Here is a 15,195-nt window from a genome sequence, read left to right on the forward strand (position 1 = left end):
TTCGGAGGCGTCCAACTAGATAGGCGCCTATCTAAATTGGCCAATAAAATATCAAAAAGATCCCAACAAGTCTATTATCACCGTGGTCTTGTACCTTGTACCTTGGCCAGTGATCGGTGATTCTTACGGTACAAGACCACGGTGATAATAGCCTTGCAGGTACAATGCATTTAATAATTGCTTAACAAAATGCTGTCCTGAAGAAGCTCTTAATATTTTGATAAGAGCGAAACAGAGATCTTCCGTCGGGAGGAAAGCCGGGCATTACACTAGACCCGAGGTAAGTATCATACAGCATAAGTTAATTATTATACAATATTACAACTTATATATTGCTTATAGAGAAAATAAGACGTTTAGCAATGATAGCCCTGTTATAAGCTTAGTAACTATGATCTGCTTTGGTTACTGGTTTTGGGCACTTGAGATATAGAATCTTCGTCTCTATTCATGAGCATGTTGGGATCTTTTTGATCTTTTGTTGGCCTTTCTGGGGTCTTGAATATTTATACTGCTGATTGGTTTTGACTGCCTATCTAAATTGAACAACAAGCTCAATTAAGCTTTTTAATCAGCGCTGATCGAAACCTAGGCACCTATCAAGAAGACGCGATTCTGTAACAAGGCGCCTCTAAAAATGTAGGCGGCCTTTAAAAAAAATAGGCGCTATGCATGTCAGACATGGGCGTGGCTACGTGTTAGGCGCCTTCTTACAGAATCACTGCTCAAACGCGCGCTTAAGTGCTCGCATGGCCGCTTAACTTTTAGCTGTGCCTAGAGCTGGCCTATTTATTGGGCGCCTCCAAAATAGGTGCTGCTCAGCGTGATTCACTAAACAGCACCCAATTGTGCTTGAATCGCGCTGAACAGTGCCTATATCAGCGCCTAATTTTTGAGCGCTTTTTATAGAATTTGCCCTTAAATGCTCTCTTTCTCATGGTGGTAATTTAATTATCCATGCTGAATGAAGCTTTAATAAGCAACATTGTGAAGAACGTAGTTTGTTAATGATCTTATTTGACTATATAATCAGAAAGGTACTTTGACACATCCAGGAACAAAAGGCCTTAAAAGCCAGTCTAAAGTGCATGCATGTCTTGCAACTACATGCTCTTTGATAATTGATCCCATACCATATTGTAACAGAAGCACATTCCCGTTTCAATCAAACCCTGAACCCAAGTATTAGAAAAGTCAGTATGTGCACTGTGTGAGTAATTACAGCCTTGAGGCAGTTTTGGTTGAGTGACTGTTTGCTTCTTTTAAATACAAGCTAGCATTCCAAGTAATACATTGTAAAGCTAAACATTTCCAATTAAGATTTATTGCTCAATGTTAAATGCTTTAAAAGCCTAGAGCAGTTTGCATAGCGCTTGGTTTCTAATTTACTAATTAAAACTATGCATGTATGTATATATTATGCAGTGTTGGTAATCTCTGCGTAATAAGGTTTGGTTGTTTATCCCATTCATTTTCTTCAAGTTGCATCAGTTTTGCCAACTTATAAAAAGTGTATCCAGCTCACACTTGACAATTTTGTCTACTTTTGATTAAATTTTCTTTGGATTTTTGAAGAATGAGGAGGGTTATGTACCCACATCACTTAAGAAACAGGTGGCATATCACCTATAGGTAAGAAACAAAAATTCAAAATATTAATCTTTCTTTTTTTAGAGATACTGTGTCAAAACATCGCAGTGATTTTCATGTCTGCTCCCAGTGTTGTTGAACAGCTGGGGTGCTCTGCGGAGAAGAAGCAAAGCAAGGCCTCTTGAACATGACCCTTAGTCCTGAGTGTTATAATGTGCCTTCATGACCCGGAAACTCAACAGCCCCTTCTCATTCAACGATTCTCTACTGCTTGGTCGACATCAAAAAGAATCCTTAACAACATTCAACTAAACCTGCCATCTACAAAATACCTCAACTACAAACAAATTTTCCACTATATGTTAACTTATCTGGGTGTAAAAACCTGCCATTGTCTACCAGAAACCATCAGGAAAGAAACAACCTACACTACATTCAGAAAAAACCTGAAGACTCACCTCTTTGTCAATTAACTGTCTTCATATCTAAATAGCACCCCCTACTTCTAGGTCCCCCCCTCTTGCTTCTCTATGCCCCCTCCCCTACTACTCTCCCCTTCCTCTTTGATCTGTCGCCTTAAGCCTGTATAGGAATGTGCGACTCATGAATGGAAGATTAGATTAGACCAGGGATCTCAAAGTCCCTCCTTGAGGGCCGCAATCCAGTCGGGTTTTCAGGATTTCCCCAATGGATATGCATTGAAAGCAGTGCATGCACATAGATCTCATGTATATTCATTGGGGAAATCCTGAAAACCCGAATGGATTGCGGCCCTCAAGGAGGGACTTTGAGACCCCCGGATTAGATCCTTAGTCCTGAGTGTTATAATGTGACTTTGGGGGCCGGAAATGGTGTCATAAGATCATAAGAATTGCCGCTGCTGGGCCAAACCAGTGGTCCATCATGCCCAGCAGTCCACTCATGTGGCATCCCTTAGGTCAAAGACCAGTATGCTGATGCAGGGGAAGCCAATGAATACTACTACTACATATCATGTCTATAGCACTGCTAGACATAAGCAACACTGTACATTAAAACATTCAGGAGACAGTCTCTGTCAATAGAGCTTACAATCTAGTCAACTGAAGAGGGTACCACGGCTGAGCTAGTTGATGGGGCCATGGTATCCCCTCTTGGGACTGTAGAAGACAAAAGTCTTCAGGCAACTTTGGTGGAAGAACATAAGAATAGCCTTACTGGGTCAGACCAATGGTCCATTTAGCCCAGTATCCCATTGTTGCGGAGGCCAATCCAAGTCACAAGTACCTGGCAAAAGTCCAAATAGTTGCAGAATTCCAGAGCTGAGATTGTGATGTCATAATGCCTCATTCCACCAATGCCTAAGAGCCAACCTCATCAGTGATGCCACAATGCCTTGATTGTCCTATACTTGGTTCACATAAGAACATAAAAATAACCATACTGGGCCAGACTAATGGTCCATCTAGCCCAGTATCCTGTCTTCATTGAGGCCAATCCAAGTCACAAGTACTTGGCAAAAACCCAAATAGTAGCAGCATTCTATGCCACCGAAGGAGCTGTTGGGAATCAGTTGCCAGAGAGTCAACCTAGACCTCAGCTACCAGAGGGAGTATTCAGCTGCATTAGAAGGAAAGAAAACCCGGAGAAGATAGCAGTCAGGAAAATGGAGGACTCATTGCTTTATAAACTGGACCACTTACAGCTGGGTAGAGACTCCATACAATTGCAGGTAACTCATTATGTAGAACATGAGAATCACATTGAACAGCAAACATTGGAACTGGACATGATCTTGAGAAAGCTTAATCAACCTTTAAGGAGGTACAAGGAAAGTGAAAGTGTTGCACTCCCTGTGATATATCTGTGTGTTTTTTGGTTTTGATATTTTTTTCTGAAAAAGTTTGGCCTATATGGGCTTGGGTTTTGTTATAGTTTCATACAGTAACTTTGCCATTAGCACATGGCCATGTATTAAGAATCACCTTGTGAGCACTTTACAGCCACCCATTTTGGAAGTGGTAAGGGCTCACATGGTATCCATGTGCTAACCAGTTAGTGCATGGAAATGTAGGTGCACTGACAGGTTAATGCAGCACCATTCACTCTCTGCTCCTGACAAACCCCTCTCATAAAAATGAGAAAAACATGTTTAGAGTGTGGGGTATTCAAATTTACAGCAAGCAAAACAGTGGGAATGGACAATGAACAATCCACAGGAGCCAGCGAGATAAAATCAAGCCTTGTTTATTTCAGTCCAGTATGTGCAATAATATGGGCCCGACACAGAACTGCGTTTCGGCGAGCACAATCACTTGCATTAGGGATCACTGTGTCTTGGGCTCCACAGAGAAGAAACACAAACGCCTTTGAAGATAATAAAACAATCTTTACCCTAGGCCAGGAGGATATCTCCTTCTCTCATCACCCACAGTTAAGTATGTCTCCCTCCTAGGTCTTCAAGGTCTTTCCCCTCTCTTCCATCCCACATTTTTTCTACCTTTCTTCCTCTAGTCAGTCAGTCAGTCAGGATGCCTGAAGGTGGTACTGGACCAAATAAGTAAACTAAATAGTTGCATATGATTGGAGCTTCAACGTATTCAATCCAGAGTCCTACATAAACTGAAATATAAAACTGTCGAAAACAAAGAACTTGTGGAGAGATGATGTCCAAGTTGATAGCTTTATTGAAGTAAATAAATGATCCACATAAATACATCTAGGGCCGGAACCTCTAAAAACATATGGACCCTACATGGTCCGTGTTTCAACACAATTGTCTTCTTCAGGGGTCCCTATTGGTCCTAGGAATGGACTTGTGGATTAAAACAAAGGATTCTGTGCAGAAACGACACACTCGAGCGGCATAGAATCAGAATACTTTGTTTAAATCCACAAGTCCATTCCTAGGACCAACAGGAACCCCTGAAGAAGACAATTGTGTCAAAACACGGACCGTGTAGGGTCCATAGATGTATTTATGTGGATCATTTATTTACTTCAATAAAGCTATCAACTTGGACATCATCTCTCCTCAAGTTCTTTGTTTCTCTGTCTATGACTTTTTGTGGAGTGAACAGGGTCAGTTCTTTCTGTAGACCTGACAGTGGCAATCTGCAAGTTATGATTCATTTCTATCCATTTACTTGATGAATGGTAAGGGACCAAAATAATACTGTATTGCAAAAGGATTCCTGGACTGATCCATGTAACTAAAGATTGGAGACCATGAAGTCAGTGCTGATTAAATTGTAAAAATTATTATTTTGAATACAATTCTTGTTCATATGAATATATATAAAAATGTGTAGTAAAGCTGACAAGACACAGTCAAAAATATTAGCTAGCTACTAGTGAATCTTACACCACTTTATATCAACATTGTAAAAAAGAAAGCTCAAAACTCCAGGGTATAAGTATGCATCACACTGATCATCCTTATGGTTGTCCCAGTAATATCACAGGTTTCCATCTGAAAAGGAGCAGTAGAAACAAAGGGCTAGATTTGTTAAAGGCATGGATCGGATTCAATCCGTGAGGGATCCAATCCGATCTGTGTCCAGGGGGCTGATTCACGAATCGCCCTCATGCAAACGCCCACAACCGACTGAATCGGATCGCTGAATAGTGATCCTTGAGCATGCGCAGAGCATCTGTAGATGGTCTGCGCATGCGCTGGCTCTTCGTGCCCGGCAGAGCAGGAAATTTATTTTTGCTTTTTTTTTCTTCCCAAGACCATGGTTTTAACCCACTTTAAGCCCACAGGTTAAAACCACGGGCTTGCACTGTGGGGAAGGGTAGGAGGGTCGAGACGGCAGGAGAGATTTGGGGCGAGAACAGGGTGATGAGTTGGGGTGGCAGGAGAGATTCAGTGTGAAAGCAGGGCAGCGAGTCAGGGCGGCAGGAGAGATTCGGGGCGAGAGCAGGAGTTCGGAGCAGAGAGCAGAAAAACAGGGCAGAGAGCAGGGCAGCAGAAGGCAGGGCGGTCGGAAAGGACCCGAGCGACTGGTCCTCAGCAGTCGCTTATTTTTTTAGTGATTCGCTACCTGCCTGTATTTGAATGCCGTTCCCCCTCATTTGCAAGTACGGATTGAAGGATGATTAGGACAGAGGTTAGTGAATCGGGTCGGAGGGAAATTGGATTGCAAAGGGGTTGCTAAGTGGTCGGAGGTTGATCGGTGGGCTTAATGAATCTAGCCCAAACTCCCTAATTGTAACACTACACTTTAAGGGAGAAAACCTACTGCTGTACAAAAAAAAAGTCTTGGATGAATTACAAAAGGTGTAAGGGAGAATTACAGCATTACAAAAGGTGTAAGGGAGAATTACAGTAAGCCAGAAACAAAACGAAAAAAAAAAAAGTTCCACAAAAAAATCTTTAAAACTGCACAGTAATTTAGAAACAGTCCTGAATCCACTCCATTGTCCAGAAACAGTCCATGATTACAACAGCTTAGGAACACCTCCCTTGGGGTATAAACTTCAAATATCATAATTAGTGTGTACAGTCCTTCAACGGTTAGGTTGAAGTACTTTTGGGTGGGTCAGATTTAGCCTGAAATGTAAACCATGTAATGTTCAGATAGCCAACATGTGGGAAAACTCCCAACTTTTTAAGATTCTAAATCAATCTGAAAATGAGTCTCTCTCAGGATTAGTTTCAATCAGGCCATACTTGCTTAAATATAGCAAGATAGATCTTATTGTTTCTGAAGCTCAGTGATGGTTGTTGCCGATGAACACTCAGGGCTCCTTTTACTAAGCTGCAATAGCATTTTTAGTGCACGCAGGATTTTAGCGCGAGCTAAACCCGTGCCATGCGTCTAGAACTAACACCAGCTCAATGCTGGCGTTAAGATCTAGCGTGCACGTTGATTCAGCGCTGAAACCGCTATCGCAGCTTAGTAAAAGGAGCCCTCAATGTTCTGATATTAATGTGTTTTTCATTTTAATAAAAAAAACATCCATATACTGGATTTCTTTTTTCGATTGGTCATCCCTACTGTGTTTATTTTGCCTTTATTGTCTTTCATGCATATAGTAATTAAATAGTAGATGACAGCAAAGAAACACCGAGGGCTCCTTTTACTAACGTGCTCTAGCGTTTTTAGCGCATGCAGCAGATTAGCACGTGCAAACCCCGCGCTACGCAGCTAGAACTAGCACCCGCTCAATGCTGGCATTAGCGTCTAGCATGCATGCTATTCCGTGTGTTAATTGCTTAACGCAGCTTAGTAAAAGGAGCCCTGAAATGGCCCATCCCATCCTGTCTGCCCAGCAAGATGGTTAAGATTGTAACTACTGCTCTGTATAGTTTCTACAAAGTAGTAAATATTGCTTACAGCTTAGAGGGGGGAGAGTGTGCACTGTGGTTAAAGCTACAGCCTCAGTACCCTAAGGTTGTAAGCTCAAACCCATACTGCTCTTTGTGACCCTGGGCAAGTCATGTACCCCCCTCCCCCCCCATTGCCCCAGGTACATTAGATAGATTGTGAGCCCACCAAGACAGACAGGGAAAATTGCTTGAATAGCTGAATAAATTCATGTAAACTGTTCTGAGTTCCCCTGGGAGAACAGTATAGAAAATTGAATAAATAAATAGTGTGAAAAGCTTCAGTCTCTGATAACCAGAGTTGTTATTGTAACATCATAGAACCTCATTCCACCAGCACCTAAGAGCCAACCTCATCAGTGATGTCACAATGGCTTGATTGTCCTATACTTGGCTCCTTTTTACTACATTATGACTTCTAGAATGGCGCAGTGGTTAAAGCTACAGCCTCAGCACCCTGAGGTTCTGAGTTCAAACCCACACTGCTCTTTGTGACCCTGGGCAAGTCACTTAATCCCCCCCATTGCCCCAGGTACATTAGATAGATTGTGAGCTCACCGGGACAGAAAGAGAAAAATGCTTGAGTACCTGAATAAATTCATGTAAACCATTCTGAGCTCCCCTGGGAGAACGGTATAAAAAATTGAATAAATAAATGTGTACATCAATTCTTTTCATATTTGATAGGTTAATCATATCCTGTGGCAAAGAACATTAATAGCTAAGTAACTTTTTATGTGGACTACAAGCCACCAAAGTTAAGTTACTGTACAGTCATCAGTATTCCTCACGTCTTTTATTTTCATAACCTTGGTTTAACTGTCATATATTTGGATACATCTCAAGTGTGATAAATCATCTCTGCAATTCAAACATTTGAATGGTGGGACTGATGGAATTTTATGAAGTGTTAACATTTTAGGATTCAAGACAAAGTTAGACAAGTTCCTGTTGAACCAGAACGTACGCAGGTAAGGCTAGACTCAGTTAGGGTGCTGGTCTTTGACCTAAGGGCCGACGCAGGAGCGGACTGCTGGGCAATTCTTATGTTCTTATATTGTTATCTCCTATAAATATACATTTTTGTTCTGTTTTGCCTTTAACGTGAACATCAGAACACAAACCGCTTGACTGTCTGTAATTTGTTCTTTTTGACTTTTAATTTGGGAACTTAATCACCTGCCTTTGAATGTCTCATTCAGTGGTATAACAAATGGACATGACAATTAAGTGGTCATAAGCTTGTCTAAGTTGTATATTTTGATTACAGGTCTATCGATAGACTATGTTGAGAACAAGCTCTATTGGATCAGCTCAGGAAATGGAACCATAAATAGATGCAACCTGGATGGTAGTAATTTAGAAGTAATAGAGTCAATGAAAGAAGAATTAACAAAAGCTACAGCCTTAACCATTATGGGTGAGTGCAAGTGTACTTGTAATTTATCCTTGATGATTGATATTGATTGGACCTTCATTAATGATGACTTGTTAAAAGCCTGAACAATTTACTATTCCGTTCAAAATACACATTCACCAGGACATGCATTCTAAAGCTGACTTCCGACAAACTCAGACTACTCTGAAAGATTACTTTGATCAACCAACATAGTATAATGACATATTTCTAAATATAATCATTAAAATAGTATTTTTATGATATATGTAGTCTATAGTTCTTCTAGATTTATGGATACACGAGTACCATAAATTTCTGTAGCTTTTATTTTGGGAATGATCATAAAGAATTAAAGCATGTTAGGGATTGATTGGTATGTTGAATAAGTTTAAGGACTATTTCAATCTACTTTGATTGGGTAAGATATCATATTAAATTGTGCTCTATTTCCCTGCATGCTTGGTTGTCCTAAGTCAGGTTGATTCTATTTGTTCAATGCTAGGGATGTCTGGAAGGAAGAATCCACTTTTTCATAAAAGACAGTTTTCAAACTATTAGGGACATTTTCAAAACACTGAGGGCCTCATTTATAAAGGTGCGCTAAGCATTATAGCACGGATTTAGCGCACGCTGAATCAATGCGTACGCTAACCACTAACACATCCATAGGCTAACATGCATGCATTAGCGTTTAGTGCATGTTTAGCACGTGCTATTATTTACTGCATGCTAAAAAGCATAGCACACCTTTCTCAAAGAGGGGGTAAGACATTTTTAAAAATGGAATAAAATGACATTTGGACGTCCTAATCACCCAAGTGCCAATTTTTGAAACTGTCTTTCTGGACATCTTGTAAGGTATCCTAACTGCTGTACGTCCAAAAGTAAAGGGGGTGGGGATGCACATTGGAGATGTGTTTTGGGCGGATTTTGGTCATGTTTAGACTTGGATGTCTTGCAGTAGTAATCAAAGATGTCCTGGAAGGAACTTAGACGTTCTCAGCTAGACCTGTTTTACTAATGTCTAAGTGCCAAAGGTTACCCAAACTAACCAGATGACCACTGAAGGGATTAGGTTATGACCCACCACACTCCCCCATTGATCACAGACCCCCCCATCCCACCCCCTAAAAATCTGAATGAAACAGTACTTACCTGTTTCTAGAACATCAGTACCTATTATGGGAAATCATAGTAGAGCATCACAAGGACATCTTACATAGTCTGGTGAGTGGACTAATGAGCCATTGAGAGGAGGACCCAGGCCCATAAGCCACTCTAATTAAGGTGGAAAATGTGAGACCACCAAAACACACCAAAATACTTCTATACTGCCATATGGGTGCCACCTGCAGCCATAAAAGCTATTGGAGTGGTAGACAGGTAGCTTTTGGGGGAGCTTTGGAGGGCTAACTATATATTATAAGGAGGCTATGGTGATATGTACTTCTCACATCCTTTATGTGAAGTGCCCAATGCTCTGTTGATATGTCTGTGTGGCCACTCCATTTCAATGCTGGCCCCTCCCACATCCAAATGGTCTGGATTTGAATGTTTTAAACTGGGACATTTCTGTGGTCGAAAGTGGCAAAGTTGGATGTCCTAAGGCTGGACATCCTGGTGGCCAAGACGTCTAAGTAGGCAATTAAAAAAATAAAAATTTGGACCTTTCCCCAGTTTTGGAAATGGTAGTTTTTACATCTCCAACTTTGGACATCTTATGGGAAACATCCAAAGTCGGACTTAGGCCCTCTTTTACTAAGGTGCACTAATCGATTTAGCGCATGCTAAACACTAACACGTGCATGTTAGTCTATGGACATGTTTAGCATGCGCTAATTCGATTAGCATACCTTAGTAAAAGAGGGGGTTAAACATTCTATCAAAAATGCCCTTCCCCATATTTCAGAACAAAGTACATAAGTACTTTTTACCCTTAGACGTTACCCAGTTTTCAAAGCAAAAATCCATATGTTGTTCACTTTGAACAATGTTGTGGGATCAAAGTGCCACAGGTATTTGCAACACCTTTGTCTACAGATCATTTTCTTGGAAAGCAATATGCATAGATTTGCAAATGCAATCTTCATCTGCTATTTTCCTCCCTGGAAAAACTTTCTCCATAGCTAAATGTACGATACTGTACATGTTGACAAACAACCTCTGTACCCACACTTGCATTGAGAAATGGACTATGTTTATGAAGGATATTTTTTGTGCATATAAAACATTTTATAAAATTATTCCACAGTTTATGGGCATAATAGTGTGTATGGAGACAAGAAAGTGTATATCTTTATATGACCCATATCTAGGCTTGTTCAGAGGCATGGTTTGGGAAGTATATAGGTGGACTTATGAGTGTACATGTAATTTATAAAATGTATACCTTTAAGTGTACTGTATATCACCAACTTACATTTAGATTTGCTCTTAAGTAGATTCCTACTCTCATAGGTAAGCAGTGGCTTCTATAATTCTACTCTTATGAAGGCTAATTATGCTAGAAGTCTTGACAACATATTCTGAAACAAATCCTACCGTTTGATTGTGTGTTGAATGTAACAATACTTTTTTACAATTTGTTTAAAACCTAGTACAGTGGAACCTTGGTTTACGAGCATAATTCGTTCCAGAAGCATGCTCGTAAACCAAATTGCTCATATATCAAAGCAAGTTTCCCCATAGGAAGTAAGGGAAACTGCTTTGATTGGTTCCACCTCCTCCTCCCCCCCCCCCCGAGGCTACCGGCGCTGCTCCATTCTCCCCCCCTTTGAGGAATCTGACGCTGTTCCAACCCCCTCCCCGGCGATCCAGCATCCCCCCCCAACGATCCGGCATCCCCCCGGCTCGCATTGCCCCCCCTCCACCGCGATCTTACTTCCCCCCCCCCCGAGCAGTCAATGACACCCTTTACCCGACTTGGCACCAGTGTCGGTGTCCGAAGATCCTCCCTCTTCTGGCGCGGCCTGGGCTGGGCGGTGCGTCGGAGATCCTCCTTCTTCTGGGCTGGGCTGGGCTGGACTGGCTTTGAGCATTTGCGCATGCTCAAAGCCTTCTGGTGTCGCTCTCAATCTCGGAGAGAGTGAGACCAGAAGGCTTTGAGCATGCGCAAATGCTCAAAGCCAGTCCAGCCCAGACCAGAAGAAGGAGGATCTCCGACGCACCGCCCAACCCAGGCTGCGCCAGAAGAGGGAGGATCACTGGTGCCAAGTCGGGTAAAGGGTGTCATTGACTGTTCGGGGGGGGAAGTAGGATCGGGGTGGAGGGGGGCAATGAGAGTGGGAGGGGATGCCGGATCGCGGGGGGAGAGCGCTCGTAGAGCGAGGCAAGCTCGGTTTACGAGGCACCAAGTTTGCGAATGTTTTGCTCGTCTTGCAAAACACTCGCAAACTAGTGCACTCGTAAACCGAGGTACCACTGTACTTGTTTTCATGAAGTGTCCCATAGCCTTCGTACTTCATATTCTCTTTCATTCATCTCTTCTTGAGTAATTCCATTCTGTTCTGATTGACATATCTCAAAAAAAGATATACCAGAATTAGAAAAAGTTCAAAGAAGAGCGGCCAAGATGATAAAAGGGTTGATCCTCTCGTATGAGGAAAGGTAAAGCGGTTAGGTCTCTTCAACTTAGTAAAGAGAGAGCTGAGGTGAGATATGATTGAAGTCTACAAAATCCTGAGTGGTGTAGAATGACTACAAGTGAATTAAATTTTGTACTCTATCAAAAATTACAAAGATTAGGGGGACACTCAATGAAGTTAAATGTAAATAATTTTTAGAAACAATGGGAGGAAATATATTTTTCAGTCAAAGAATAATTTAAGTTCTGGAACTCCTTGCCAGAGGATGCGTTAACAGTGGTTAGTATAGCTGGGTTTAAAAAAGGTTTGGACAAGTTCCTGGAAGAAAGGTCTGTATTAAGACAGACATGGAGGAAGCCACTGCTTGCACTTGGATTGGTAGCATGGAATGTTGCTATTATTTGGGTTCCTGCCAGGTACTTGTGACCTGGATTGGCCATTATGGAAACAGCATACTGGGCTATATGGACCACTGATATGGTTTATGGTTTAGGATTTTTATTTATATCCTGCTTTATACAAAGCGGGATCCAAAAACACCTACTAATAAAAGACACACATTACAAAGCACATACATGCATGCATGTATATGACCCAGTACATATGGCTATTCTTATGTTCTTCAAACTAACCCCCTCTTTTACTAAGGTGCACTAACCGATTAGCGCACACTAATCAAATTAGCGTGTGTTCTAAACGCTAATGCGTCCATAGACTAACATGCACGTGTTAGCGTTAAGCACACGCTAATTCGATTAGCGTGCGCTAATTGGTTAGCGCACCTTAGTAAAAGAGGGCCTAGATTGCCTTATTTCATATAGTGAAGCTTTTCTATTACCTTTATTATTTTCTTCAGGGTTGGGTAGCCAGAAAATTTTCATTTTGAGCCCTGTCCCTACTCCTCCTCCTAACCATTTTTATAGCACTCCTAGATGTATGTGGTGCTCTACTTTAATCACATAAGAGATAATTCCTGCTCGACAGGGTTTAAAGTCTAATCTAAACAGACAAACAAGAACAATAGGTTTTAGGGAATTGTTTATGACAGGAATGATTAAAACAGTGAGTAGAAGTTAGGAGTTAAAAGCAGTCCTCAAAAAAGTGGCTTTTGAGCCTAGATTTGAATATAGCTAGAGGCGGAGCTTGATGTATTGACTCAGGAAGTCTATTCTAGGCATATGGTGCAGCAAGATAGAAGGAGCAGAGTCTACTGTAGAGTTGGCTGTAGAGGACAAGGGTACAGATAAGAGAGCCTTACCCAATGACTGGAATTCCTAGGGAGGAGTGTTGTGTAAATGGTAGTTTTTACACCTCCAGCTGTAGGAAGTGTAGTAGGAAAGCGCTGAAAACTGCCACCTGCGCACACGCTGAAAATCGCCGCACGCGCCGCTAATACCATGTCTCTGCCTACTCTGCCAAGGAGCTACGGATCACGGAGAAAGAGATCACGGAGATAGGAGTGCGCATGCGCGCTTAGGGTTTTATTATTATTGATATAAATGTACTACTCCTTTAATTATAACTAGAAAACCAACAATCACGCATTATGTTCTATTCAAAATTTCTCTATCTGCAAAGAATCCCCCAAACATACTCAGCTTCTTTATAAGTCAAAAGACATTCACAGTGGAGTTTTGAAAAGAAAGATCTACTTTTTATTTAAAGGAGAATTCCAGGATATAAATAGCTTCTGAAATGTCTGCAACTTTCAGAAGAAAAAAAGGTCAGCATTGCCTTTACTTACAATTGCTGTCCATTTGAAATTAGACAGCGAAAGAAAGTGCATGAAATCACAGAGGCCACCTGATCTCCATTTATTTTCAAAGAACACAACTCACATGTTGCATTTCACTTTCAAAGCAGCTCATCAGGTATAGCATCCCCTCTATCAGTGACCTGCATACAGTTCTTGATGAAAGAATGCATATTGAGCCACCCTGAGCAGTCTTGGAAAGAAAATTATGTGTAAAATGTTTGTGTGAATTTTTTGCATGCCATTTTGGGTTTCCTATGAAAGAAAACACATGAAAGACAATTCTAGAAGTAAGCACAAAGAGTTCAGTGCCAAATACCTACTAATGTTATAGAATAGAAACATATATGTGGGTAATATCCTCTATAATAAAACCCTAAGCGCACATGTGCACTTAGGAGGCCGTGATCTCTGACAGCGTGCTGTGTCTTTCCGTGCCATATTCTATTTGTGGCGCGTGCACCGTCTTGCGACGGCTTGCAGCACATGCAGCAATTTCAGCGGCGGTGGTGGTTTGACTCCTGCGCTGCCACTGCTGGGATGCCTCTTCTCACCCCCGGACCAGCAAAGCAGCAGCCGCGGGGCATTTGCTAGGCCAGCCCACTTTGATAATGCGAGGTGGGCCGGCCTAGCAAAAGCCCCGAGGCTGCCCGGACTAGCAGATGCTGGACAGTGGGAGCAGGGAAAGGAGAAGGTGTACTACTGGACAGGGGGATCAGATAAGGGGTGCTGCTGGACAGGGGGGAGGTAAAAGGAAGTGAGAAGGCCTACTGCTGGACAGGGGGAGCAGGGAAGAGGTGCTGCTGGACACAGGGGGAAGTAAAAGGAAGTGAGTAGAGCTGCCGCTGGACAGGGGGGGAGCAGTGAAGGGGTGCTGCTGGACAGGGGGGAGGTAAAATGAAGGGAGAAGGGCTGCTGATTGACAGGGCAAGCAGGGAAGAGGTGCTGCTGGACATGGGGGAGGTAGGAAGGGAGAAGGGCTGCTACTGGACAGGGGGAGCAGGGAAGGATTGCTGCTGGACAGGGAGTAGGTAAAAGGAAGAGAGCAGGCCTACTGCTGGACAGGGGGAGCAGGCAAGGGGTGGTGGTGGACAGCCGAGGAAAGAGAGAGATAGAAAGAAAGAAAGACAGACAGAACCATGGGGTGGAAGGAGACGTACATAGATGGATCAAAAATTGGTTGGCGGGTAGAAATCAAAGGGTAGGAGTGAAGGGCCACTACTCAAACTGGAGGAGGGTCACGAGTGATGTTCCGCAGGGGTTGGTACTCGGACCGCTGCTGTTCAATGTATTTATAAATGTTCTAGAAACAGGGACGAAGTGTGAAGTAATAAAATTCACAGACGACACCAAACTATTTAGTGGAGTTAGGACTAAAGAGGACTGCGAAGGTTTACAAAGGGACCTGAACAAACTAGGAGAGTGGGCAACAAGATGGCAGAAGAAGTTTAATGTAGAGAAATGTAAAGTCTTGCATGTAGGAAACAGAAACCCGAAGTACAGCTATACGATGGGAGGGCTGGTAATGGGTGAAAGTACCCAAGAAAAGGACTTGGGG

General features: G+C 42.3%; 1 protein-coding gene across 1 annotated transcript in view; it reads left to right on the forward strand.

The window, feature by feature from the left end:
- LRP1B (LDL receptor related protein 1B) overlaps window positions 1-15,195 on the forward strand; it is a 1,445,547-nt gene that overhangs the window by 793,076 nt on the left and 637,276 nt on the right. The window contains exon 30 of the mRNA XM_033944130.1: window positions 8,172-8,321. Coding sequence (XP_033800021.1) covers window positions 8,172-8,321 — 150 coding nt within the window. The remainder of the gene's footprint in view (window positions 1-8,171; window positions 8,322-15,195) is intronic.

This window comes from Geotrypetes seraphini, chromosome 5 (genome assembly GCF_902459505.1).
Source record: "Geotrypetes seraphini chromosome 5, aGeoSer1.1, whole genome shotgun sequence".
NCBI lineage: Eukaryota > Metazoa > Chordata > Amphibia > Gymnophiona > Dermophiidae > Geotrypetes > Geotrypetes seraphini.